General features: G+C 33.7%; 2 protein-coding genes across 2 annotated transcripts in view; one reads left to right on the plus strand and one right to left on the minus strand.

The window, feature by feature from the left end:
* The first annotated feature begins 168 nt into the window (after positions 1-168).
* On the plus strand, positions 169-4,281 carry LOC581567 (uncharacterized protein C1orf194 homolog). Its single transcript, XM_781556.5, has 4 exons — positions 169-486; positions 1,514-1,630; positions 2,063-2,178; positions 3,155-4,281. Exons 1-4 carry the CDS (start codon positions 397-399, stop codon positions 3,348-3,350), a joined length of 519 nt encoding a protein of 172 aa, XP_786649.2. The 5' UTR covers positions 169-396; the 3' UTR covers positions 3,351-4,281.
* A 4,455-nt stretch (positions 4,282-8,736) lies between these two features.
* Positions 8,737-12,275, minus strand: part of LOC584846 (transient receptor potential cation channel subfamily V member 5) — a 30,867-nt gene continuing 27,328 nt past the window's right edge. Inside the window, exons 15-16 of the mRNA XM_031000435.1 lie at positions 10,506-10,695; positions 8,737-9,723 (exon numbers count right to left, since the gene is read on the minus strand). Coding sequence (XP_030856295.1) covers positions 9,556-9,723; positions 10,506-10,695 — 358 coding nt within the window. The 3' untranslated portion in view covers positions 8,737-9,555. The remainder of the gene's footprint in view (positions 9,724-10,505; positions 10,696-12,275) is intronic.

The raw sequence follows: 12,275 nt of genomic DNA on the forward strand, positions 1-12,275 counted from the left end.
AGTGAAGGGATGTTCCTTTATCTACCTGAGGAACTGTATATTTTGTCCGCTTTCTTTGTCAGTCATGTTCATAGTGCATTCGCCCCCCCCCCCCCCCCCCCTCCTTCTCCCTTCTTCCCGGTTTTTAAAGTCTTCCGCCATCTACCGACGGCATTGATGTAGAGTGTTGTCAACGGCGACACGTAACAATAGGCTGGGCGCTGGCGCGGTACACATGCTGTTTACATTCTACACGTCGCATCAACATTGCATGCATCGGGGACGGACCGGCCTGGATACACGCCACAAACAGCTTCATTCAGGAAGATTGCCTTGTTACACTGAAACATCACAAAGGATTCAGAAGCAACTCCCGTTTTATTTAATATTTAAGTGAGAAAATATAATAATAACACCATGAGTAACATTGAAATGTCAAACAGGGATCCCTATCCTTTCGAGAAGTTGGAGAATGACACAAGCTTTTTTGGTACAAACGAAACACAGGTGAGTTCAATTTTATTTTTTGACTCGACAGTCTTGAGTAAGAAAAGAAAGTCAAGAAAACTTTTCATCTGGCAGTAACACTGATATTTAAAGAATACATTTTTTTAAATCCAAAAGCAAAAGTGATTGCCTTATTTTTGTTAAGTTAAGTATCAAGACACACAACGTCTATATCTACCGCTTTCTCGAGTTTCTGTTTTGTTAATGTTAATTGTTATCATCAATATCAGGATTGTGTTGTTAAACCTAAAATGCATTTACAGACAAAGCCAAATGCATATCTATTTTTTAAAATAGATCTTGGCACTCTAACTACCAGCTATCAGTATCAGACCTCTAGATCTATACCATAATGTGTTTTTGTTAGATGGGACACTCTTAAAATCTTCTGTCGAAATTGATAGGCCCTACTTCTTTTAATTTACTTTTAACTCTAGCTCTTGTTTTAACTTACAGGGGGTTATGACAGTCTATAAGACTATATATTATTATCATGAGTAGACTCTAGGCCTAGACTAGAGTCTATAGGATATATATACACTGTTTACACACACTTCAAAATAATTAATTTAACTGTTATTTAGCATTTGATTTGCTGGTACTTTTACCCCCAAAATACAATTGTCTAACAGTCTAATTTAATAACCTTGCTTTAATATTTGCTATAGGGTCTAATCAAAATAGACTAGTATGTGTAAACTAAATAGTCAAATATAATTACTAGTGCCACCCTTCATAATTTGTTTTCTTGCTCTACAAACATTGGTAGAAGGACGCCTATTCTAATTCACACATCATATCTCAGTTTGTGTTGTTGTTGTTGTTCAGTCAACTTTGCAAGTCTCGTTATCGAATACATGAATTTAAAATGATCTGTAAGTGTTGTCTAAACAACATTGTATTTAAGGGTATGGGTGAATTAGGAGTTTAACAAAAACTTTTCAAAGATTTTTTAATCCATAAAGGGGATTCATCTCATGTCAAATGTAAAATCTAATAAATGTTTGTATATATCTTCTTCCTGCAGAAAATGCCATATGGTGAACCAACACATATAGCACAGACCAAAGACCCATGGCAGAGACTCAACTCAACATGCACACTAGCTAGCTCAAGGCGAGAAGTGTATCACCATGATCCAAAGGTGAGTTAGTTTGGCTACACATTAGTAATGATAAGTAAAGATAGTGATTGTTAGTCTTCCTTTATGATTTTATTTGTTTTTGGCAGTATGACATTTACAGTATGAAATGAAGTAAAAATGTTGTTTTGAAAATTTCATAGATTCAATCTTAAAAATGCAATTCATGGCCTATTAATTTTGGACTATTAATGAGAATTTTTTCTCTACTCTAGGAACACATTAACTTAACAATACTTGCTATGTTGTTAGCAAAATTTTGATAAGTTAAATCATGATGTTGATAATGTACATTTTCAATTTATAAAAAGTATATTTATAATTCCAAGAGAAATGAACTACATGTGTTATAGAGCTGTAAAATAATAAAAGTGGTAAAAAGTCACCATAATTCACTGACATCATGTTTTCTGTTTTTACTTTGTCTCTATATAGGCTCCTAGAGATAGTTTGGATTTCATTCTCAAGGCAAATTATGATCACCATGGTGAACTACTCAAGAATAGATCAGAAACACTTATGCAACCTGAAACACTGGGCGCCAATCATGGGTACGTTTTAAAAATATTTGTTAAAGCCTATTGTACATCAATTCTGTTGTTGTTGTTTTGTATGAGAGCCTTTGTATTTGTTTCTGTCTGTCCACCCCCCCCCCCCCTCTCTTCACTCTCTCTCTCTCTCTCTCTCTCTCCCTCCCTCCCTCTCTCTCTCTCTCTCCTTTGCCTTGGTTTCCAGTCTCCATGGAAACGCCAAAGGACCATGTCAACTGATAGTAACTTTGAATTCTCACATTGTGTGCATTGATTGGAGAGAGCTTAGGATAATCCTGAGAGCTTTGAACTGCAGGGGTCAAACAAAGAGTCTTTGAATATAATTGACCCTTTTGAACTTGAGTTCATAACCTATTTGACCTATTCAAGCTTGAGTGGACTAAGGCTCATTGTTAACAACATTTAATGAATGCTTAAAGAACATTCTTTCTATTCACCGCTCTAATGTTGGTCAGTAATCACCAAAGCAGGATGTCAGAGATAGAAAATCAATCATTCCATGGCAACATATCCCAGCCCACACTGATAATGTTCATCTAAAATGATGTTTAAGACATTTATCTCTCTGAGATAGATTGCTTTAAATAATTATTACGCTTTTTTTGTATGCATTTTGAGTTTGTTGTTGTTATTTTTTTGTTTTTTGTTGTTGTTCACACTTGAATTTCAGGAGGGATTGTTTTTAATGGTACTATTTAACATTTTGGTATGGCTATAAATGTACTTGAATAATTTATCAAAAAGAAAAAAGAATAAAAAAGGATGACATTTGAGTACAAAATATATAGCCTAATATGATTTCTTTTAGAGTAAGGATAATAAGGAATCTATGTGCACATGGGAATGAATATTGTTTTCAATTGCTTTATGCATCAAGCTCTTGGTATATTTTTTCTTGAAGAAAAGTGATATACATGTACACTGTATCTTGACTTTCTCAAATATGTGATCCTCATCACCTTTGATTTTCCAACAGACGTATCCTGAAAAACCGAGTGCCAGAAAAGGTGGCTGAGCCTGTGTCGCCCACTGGCAAACTGACCATTGTCAGCATTCACACCCCAAAGAAAGAGAGCATCCACAGTGTGAAAGGGGCCATTGAGAGTCATCATACACCAGCTACCAATCAAGGGTTCTCAAGAAAACATGATGGTGGTTTCTACACAACATGAAAATCATATCTATTATCAACCCTCTGTTCCTGTATATACTGAATACCAATATGCTGGAAGCATATTTGTGAAAAACTTTCAAATATAATAATTGCGATGCTTCTGTCTTGTTCTGTTCCAGTCTTTATCTTGTTGCATTACCTCAGTGAACTTATACGAAAGTGTTAAACTTATTTTTTACATGCAATACTAATACTTTATCCCTTTATGACAAATTAATCATGTTTTAAATCAATGCATAATTCATAATATTAATTTAAATATTAGCTAACATTTGGTTGTGAAGCTGGTATTCAGTAAAGCGAATGTTAGACGGGGTAGAGAGACGCGGGAAGCTACTTTTGGGGTGGGGTATAATCTAGACCAAACTGGAATGGATGTGTATGTATCAGATATCTTTGTGCAAATTCAATTCAAATTTGAATATTTAAAAAATTGTATTATCTTCAGTGCCTGAATATAAGGAATATGATAGTATAGTTACATTGAATATGCAGACATTGTTTTAAAGTCCGTCCATGCTATATATCATATCTCCAAAATAGAAAAACGAAGTGCTCATCAGTCATCTATCTAGTGGAGTATGATCTTTTGTGTTTTTCACATGATGCCTTTGGAGTTTTTTGCTTTTTATACAGTATTTTTATGGAAGATATATTTTATTGTCATATTACCAGTTATTTAACTACATCCAACAACAGACCACTTGATTGTTCTTGTATTGAATATTTATGCAAATTGTGCTTTTAATGATTGGACTATTAATCCCCTCTTATCTTTATGGTCTATTTGGCTGATGGATTAATTTTGTAACGCATCTTGGTGAAATTGATCTTTGTAAACAATAGTAGCTTTGAATCATGTCATGTAATTGAATCATGTATAGAAAATCTATAGAGATAGAGAGTAATTAAAGTGAGATGTAACATAATATCAGCTCCATGCTACTATGTTTGTATTATGTCGTCATAAGAGGGGGTAGGGGGAGAAATGTGATCTAGACAAACAGGAAAAGTGTGGATGTAAAGGTAGAAAAAAGAAAGACTAACAGAGAGAGATATGAGACATACAGTGAGAGATAGATGTAGTGAGAGAAAGATGGGGGGGGGGGTGTCAGTAAATTTGCAAAACAAAGGATGAGGGTAGAAAGAAGAAAGAGACTAAGAGAAAGACATGAGACATACCTGTATAGACAGACATACATATTGAAAAAGAGAAGGGGGGAGTCTGATAAATTGGCAAAGCAAAGGAAGGAAAGGTAGAAAGAGAGTGACTGAAAGAGAAAGACATGAGACGTACATTTCATAAAAGAGAAAAGCGGGGTGAATGTGTATAAGAACCTGAATAACACACATTACAACTAGTTTATACATTAATTTTGCTTTTCAAGCTTTAATTGAAAATATCATATTCTCTTCATGTTTAGGTAAAGTCTGAAATATTTAACATTGTAATTACATCATAAAAAAAAGGAATTGATCGTGATAAAAGTAGAATATCACCACTGATATGACATAGAATTTATCACCCATTTTACAATGAATCGCTAAATTTTTAGTGCAAGCTACTGTATTTATATCACAAATCATTACTAACAATGAGTGTTCATAGCACATAACTATAAACATTCAACATAATTGTCTGGTATTGTTAAATTTTAGGCTAGGTTAGATCCTTGATCATTCCAATGGTCACTTTCTGAGCAAGCGCCAATAACAAGTGTTTATTCTTCTCAATTTCAATTTTGTTACGAAAACGACAACTAACACTCAAGTTTTACCAACTTAAAAGATAACATAGTTTTCAGAATATGACCCCTGGTTTTTTAAGTTTCATTTAATGACTACCGGTACTTCATATTTGTATATCAATTTTAATACAGAATTGCATAAAATTATACAATGGACAGGTCAACACTTCGCACTGCACTGAAGAGTGAACTGATTAGTTCATCTTTCATTACATTTTTCAGTGATATCATTTTTAATGAGTAAACATATTTTTATGTTGATAAATTTCAGCCTTAATAAAATCGGGACATTCACTTCATTAATCAACAATGGAATATGAATAAATTGGGGGTAATTAAAGAAAAAGTCAAGCCACCAAATAATGGTAAACATAAAATGTTCCATATATTTGTGGTGAATTGAATCTTCTTCTTATCGAGTCACTACACAAGTCCCGTCCAGTGGTCCACACAGGCTAAAAGAAACTTGAGTAGTGTGGTTGAAGGATTCGCAGATTTTCATCTGACGGACCGCGATGTGAACGCTCCTTCAAAGGCCCCAATGTTTTTACTGTTCTCCTACACTTAACTGTAGTCTAGATACAGTACAGGTGATTGATCTGCAGTAACCTCTAAGTAAGCTATATGGTAATGCAGCAGAATTAATGATAGTCTATCGTATATATTTTGAGGAGGTATCAGCAAGGTAGACTAAACTATAAAAAAATATTAAAAAAAAAAAGATAAAGACGTATGACATAAAAAGAATATAATTGAAATGTCCGACTAGGTTCCGTGGCACAAACTCGGCATTATTGGACAAACCTACCATTGGAGAAACCTAACAATTACAGAGCTTGGTCTTGTTTCTCTGTTCGCCAGCAGTTTAAGGATATGAAACCCCGCGGCACACTACTCACAAGAGCTCTAACAAGCCAAGCTTATACAGAGCCTAAAAGTAAAATAAAATAATACCACGTATGTACCACTCACCTAATCGATTCAAGAACAAATTATGATTAAGTTAATCACGTAAAACAGGAAAATATAAAAACAATAATTGAATAAATACCAAATTGTGAACTATAATAATATTATCAGCACTCAAACACACCCAACGCACATATCAGTACAAAGCGTAATATATATATATATATATCTTTACAAATCCAGTAATATAATTATTTATTATTATTATTATTATTATTCATTTTTTTTTTTTTTTATTATTCATATTATTTCATATTAATAGTAACATAATATAGTATTAATGACTGCTTTGAGAGAAATAGTGAATAGTGAATTGAATTACTAGGCCTATATTCAGGGTCACAATATGCAAAGCAGAAATCCTTGTTTAGATTTGCAGCATTTGGATTGCAATATATCTCAGAAAGTACCAAATAATGTTGCATAAGCCCAATATAAATGGTATCTTTTTTTTTAGTATACCGGTAGTAGGTCTAATTCCTACAGTATACTTCTAGCTCCAGCTGTCTACTCCTGCTAGAAAATTGTATCAAAAGGATCATATAGGGGGGGGGGGGGTCCTGAAATGAGTTACATCAATATATATATTGTATGTATATTTCTTTATGTATTGTGCACCCCATTAATCAAGCCTTGGCTTTTAGGGGCACCCTGACCATTTATACTGTATTAATAATTTTCATACATGCATGATTTGTATATTTATTTTTTATTTTAAATGGTTTAATAAAACGAATTGAATTGAATTGAATGAATTGTTATTATATTAAATAGCAAGTGTTGAAATGAAAATGAAAAAATACAAACAATATTTAACTCATAAAATCGATTGCCAGCTTATTGCAATACTCACTGCGATGACATAAAAGATAAGAATAGTTTTCTGAAACACTTCCTGGTTGAATTAAGTACAATGCAAGGTTCTGCCTATACACACAAATAAATTTGTTCTCTCATTTACAATATTATGAATATACATCAATGTTCACTTGAAAGCTCTTGAACTGGTCAGAAATTCATGTAAAACTTGAAACATTTTGTTAATTCAAACATGTGGCAGAATGAATTAAAAACAAATATAACATTGACAGGCATAGGTAGGCTAGATTAATGAAAGACATCAAATAGGTCAATGAAAGACAAAAAAATGTCCATAACTCGTATCAGTATATACATATATTACATATTTCACAAGATTTACTATAAACAGTCAGCAATAGCACACAAAAATAAATACCCTGTTTCATCATCCTTTGAAGATAATATTGCTATGATTTCATATTTAAGCCTAAAATACATCTCTATTGGACTTATAGAAATTATGAACAAAAAATTCTTTACCAACGTGTTTGAGAAGTGAAAGATCTTTGGGGATACTGACATGAGGATAAAATGAAAATCACATACATGTAGGAAAGGCACTTTTATTTGGTACTACGGATGGATGTATAGTAAACTCATGTAAGAGTAACGTAGATCTTGTACTTTGAAAAGCAAACCTGAGTTGTTGAAATTGCAATTCACACACCACATATATCTTTTATACATTTTATCTACAGCCACTTAACAAAAGTATATGTGTCACATATAATCTGTATTTTCATTACTATACATGCAAATATGTACCATCAAACAATACTTTGGTAAAAATTCATATTTAAATCTAATTGATACAGGACACTTCACAAAATCATAATTTCTGCAATTATGTAGTCCTTTAAAATGAACTAGAGAATTTTAATTGAACTACTTGAGTCAGTAGAAAAGAGCTTATATATAAAAGAAAATAAATCATTAACAATTGACAACAAAATCTCATTGATTTTGGAGTAAGAACTTTTGATTTGCCTTGAAATTTGCATATTCACATCCTCCCGTAGAAATCATTATTTTTTGAAGGTGTAATTGTTCATATTAATAAGATGTGTTGGTAAATACAACATTTAACATTAACTGCTTGTCTACAAAGGCAAGAACATTTATGACTAAGGCTTTTCGTGTATACGTGAGAGTATTTCATGTTCATATGATAAAGTATGTAGAGGGTAAATCTAACATCTGTAATTTTGTTGGTAATACCAAATTTATACATTGTGATAATAATACTTTACAAACTTACAGTTTAGCCCTATTTATTCTGATTAAAAATAGAGAATAACCTGTATACTTTTGGGTGGATCGGGGTAAATCTACTTTCCTTCATGATGCATTTGGTAAATATTACTAATTATGCATATTGGAACAAAATGTATCAGAAAAAGTACAACGACTTACATAAAACGCATCTCAAATTTTGTTTAGCTATATAAAGAGCTTTTCCCACTTCTAAAATATACTTCAATATGCACAGTATTATACAGACACCCTGCTAATGCCCTTCTGGATTAAAAAAAAATGCATTCTATACTTGTGTAAATACTTGTGCATCTGCTAGAGTTTTTTCCCTTCAATCAAACCCCAGAAATCAGTATATCATGGGAGAGGTATATTCAACATGCCTTATACTCAAAATGTATTCACCAATGACAGCCAAGCTAGTGAACTATTTTCAAGTATTTCACATTCTACTTGTATGCACTGTGACTACACGAATCATATACCACTGGATATATATATATATATATATATATATATATATATATATATCTAGTAATTGTTATTGTTCAAGCCTGTGTCACTTACAGTATCTAAAATACAATAAAAACTGAAATAATCCAGTTCAAGATATAAACTAAGTGTCATTAGATGACCATCTTGAGCTATTCTTAATGTAGTGTATTATTTCATAACAATTAACACCTGCATGATAATAAAACTTTGTCATACTTCTCACCCTCCATCCCTCATAGATGCTGTGGAACATTAAGGTACATATTCATTGGATACCAATACTACATTATTCCCAGGCAGCATACCTGTCAATAAATTCTGATAAATGCAATATTAACAAAAACAACTAATATTTGTGCGATAAATGTACATAGATTGTCAGTTGTGTCATCTCTTGACAGCAGCAGGAGTCTGTCAATACTTTATACAAATTGATAGTCTTTAACAGCTCACAGTACTGTATATTGCAAGGCATATTTGCATGGTGATGTCATATTATGCCTTCTGTTTTTAGGCCAGCATCACTCTGTCCATATGATTATTTTTCATCTCACAGTACTGCCTTGTATGGTAATCCGCTCGTGCATGGTGGTGTCATAATGAGCCTCCCTGATGCAGCAGGACTATCCATACAGCTTGAGACCCTCTTTCATCTAACAGCACTGTATTTATGAGGTCCATTCATGTATACAAATGCACTGTGCATACATGGTGCCATCTGTAGAATGCGGAATGACTCTGTCCATACAGTTTCACACTATGTTCAGCTGTAAGGCACCCTGATTGTGCACTGTCCAATTTGTTAACGCCTGCATCAACTTGTCCTTACAGCTGGATATTGTCTCTGTCAGTTCACAATGTTGTATTCACTTGTTCTCATAAGAGTACTGAGGGTTGATGCTCCCCAATTGGAGGTAGTTTTATCCTTTGGCTGATGGAGGGAACCTCTGGGTTTTGATGATTGATTCTGGTTGGCATGAAAGCTCTACCAGGACTCCCGTGCATGCTAAACCTTTGTTGAACTATCACATTCCTTATAAGAGTCTGCAGAAATGAGAGAAAAAGATATCAAGATGAAAATTGAAGGAAACTCAATGGATCTTTGACTGCGCAAAGTTGAAAATGATAACTCCGCCCTAGAACGATTTTACAAACCAAAACAGAAACAATCTTTAGAATTCAAGTATGATTGTAATCCACTAACAGGTTCTCAGAATAGCGCCGTGATCACAAGCTATTTTTGCATACGTAAAGAGCCCTGTGACCTTTGACCTCATGACCCCCAAATCTAAGCAGGCCATTGGCTCTGCAAGACACATGAACCAACTTTGGCGGGAATCCATCAATCTGTTCTTGAGATAACACGATCAAGAGAACGAGACGTACACGGATGGATGGACTTTGCAAATACATGCCTCCGGCTCCTTCGTTGTGGAGGCATAAATAATGTTTTTAATGTCATGTATTTTCAATATGTGACATTCCTCAATCCTTTTCCACTGTAAAATGAATTCATTTAAACCTGTGAAACGATTACCACAGTAGTTCTGAAAACTATATTGTACTTTGAGAGCTAAAAGGGGATTAACTTGTATCTTCTTACATTGATGGATAGCACCCTTTTGGCTTTCAACGGAACATATCTTGACAACACCTACACAAATAAATGTAGTTTATTTATGTTACAAATATTTATATATGGTAAAGATTCTGGGACCTACAAACATGTGTATCAACACATCCTCACAAATCCTTCTACAATTCACTGTATAAGGGATCACTGGCATTGGAATAACTTAATACCATACCCATACCCATAAACTCACCTTCCATCTTTTCTTAGCCACTCTTCTGCTTTCTGCCTTGCTATGTGCAAGAACTTTTGTAATTGAGAATGCATCGACTTCCTTCATCACCACATTCCCTGCAGCACTATTCATGTCTATTAGCCGTGTTCCTCGCTTGAACTTTTTTACTCTGACATCTTGAATTGTACTTCTCCGTACGAGAGAGGGTCTGAAGAAAAAAATGTTGATAAGTGGAAAGAAAAATTAACGACATGAAGTATGTGACATTAGTATCAGAGAAAATACATTCATATCACAATAAAGTTAGTATGTGTCATCATCATCATTTAGTAAAGTCAGCATTCTCCCTCTTATCTTATCTTATCTTAAAGGGATCGTTTAACAATGTTAAATCTGAGATACACGGCCCTACATGTTATCAGTGTCTGTGATATGGTGTAATATTAAAGCCCTAAAAAATTCACGTTTCAAAATTATCAAGAAATGCCTCAAAAAAATAAAAATCTTTGAGTGACCGGTTTTACCATACTCGTTTTTCCCAATAGACTGTAGTGTTTATATAAAAGACGTTTGGCAAACGGTTTTCAAAATTTGTAATTCCAATCATAAATATCTTGATAATCAGACAGGCGATCGGCTTGTAAAAGTCATGGGGTTCCTGACTGACCTAAAGGTTTATAATTATCATTGCAGCATGAGCTAAATCCAGAATTTTGTTTTAGAATGTGAGACAAAGTTACCGGATCCCTTTAAGAGGGGTTACCGACTTTTACGCCATGATGACACTCCCTCCCTCCACTTATCTAAACGTATATGCAGTGATGGGAATTATTCTTAACTGTTTCGCCGAGCGATGATTTTTGCTTGGTTTAGATTTTCTCTTTTTTTTGCTCTTATAAGCTACCATAGGTTAAGTTCGGCACTGTCGCCATGTTCTTCAGTCAACGCAGTGCACAGTCAGAAATGTAGTCAAGTTTGACTCATTTACTAGTTAACCCGTCAGTTGCCATAGAAGTATTCCCGACAAAGTTTTGTCCCGCCACAGAAGTGAGTGTTTAGATTAATATAAATTGGAATGTGAACTCTTAAAACGGAAAATAAGATAGATTCAAGTTGTACTGTAAAATGGATTCTAAAGAACTGTATTTAACTTATTAGCATAATGCACGTGTGGCATTAATTCCAAGATGGCTGCGCCTAAAATGGCCGCGCCCATAAGACGTACTTTTAGTCATGTGTTTTTTCCAGTTCAATAATAATTGTCAAAACAGAATTACAGTAATAGGCAAATATCGTTTTATGTCATTTATAGAGTAAACAGTGTATATATGTAGAAGTCCTAAAGATAAAGGATGTTTATATTTGTGCATGCTAGAATCTTGGATTTTATGCAGTTTGTTTGGGTCACAAAAGTTGGTCTGTGGAATTTCATTTAGCTTGCATAAAAGTTGCAAGACACTATTTATTGACTTGGTAAAAGGTTAACATTTGCACCTCTGACATGGTATTTAGAGTCAGAATTGAAAGAAACTGTTTATTCATTTTAAGAGTTAATAACGAAACTCGAAAGGATTGCTGTAATGTACTGCATGTGTAGATTACAGATGTAAATTACAGGTGTAAATTACAAGTTATGCCAGATAGTTTATTTTGTATTGAAGTGTAAATCTCTAGATTATTACTGGGAAGTTTTAGAGCAAGTCAGGTATTTCAGTTTAATTCAAACAGGGTTGAATTGTATGAAGACATTTTATGAGACAGTTTTTCTTAGGCGAGCATAAATATGCA

This window comes from Strongylocentrotus purpuratus, unplaced genomic scaffold, assembly GCF_000002235.5.
Source record: "Strongylocentrotus purpuratus isolate Spur 01 unplaced genomic scaffold, Spur_5.0 spur5_scaffold_6, whole genome shotgun sequence".
Classification (NCBI taxonomy): Eukaryota; Metazoa; Echinodermata; class Echinoidea; order Camarodonta; family Strongylocentrotidae; genus Strongylocentrotus; species Strongylocentrotus purpuratus.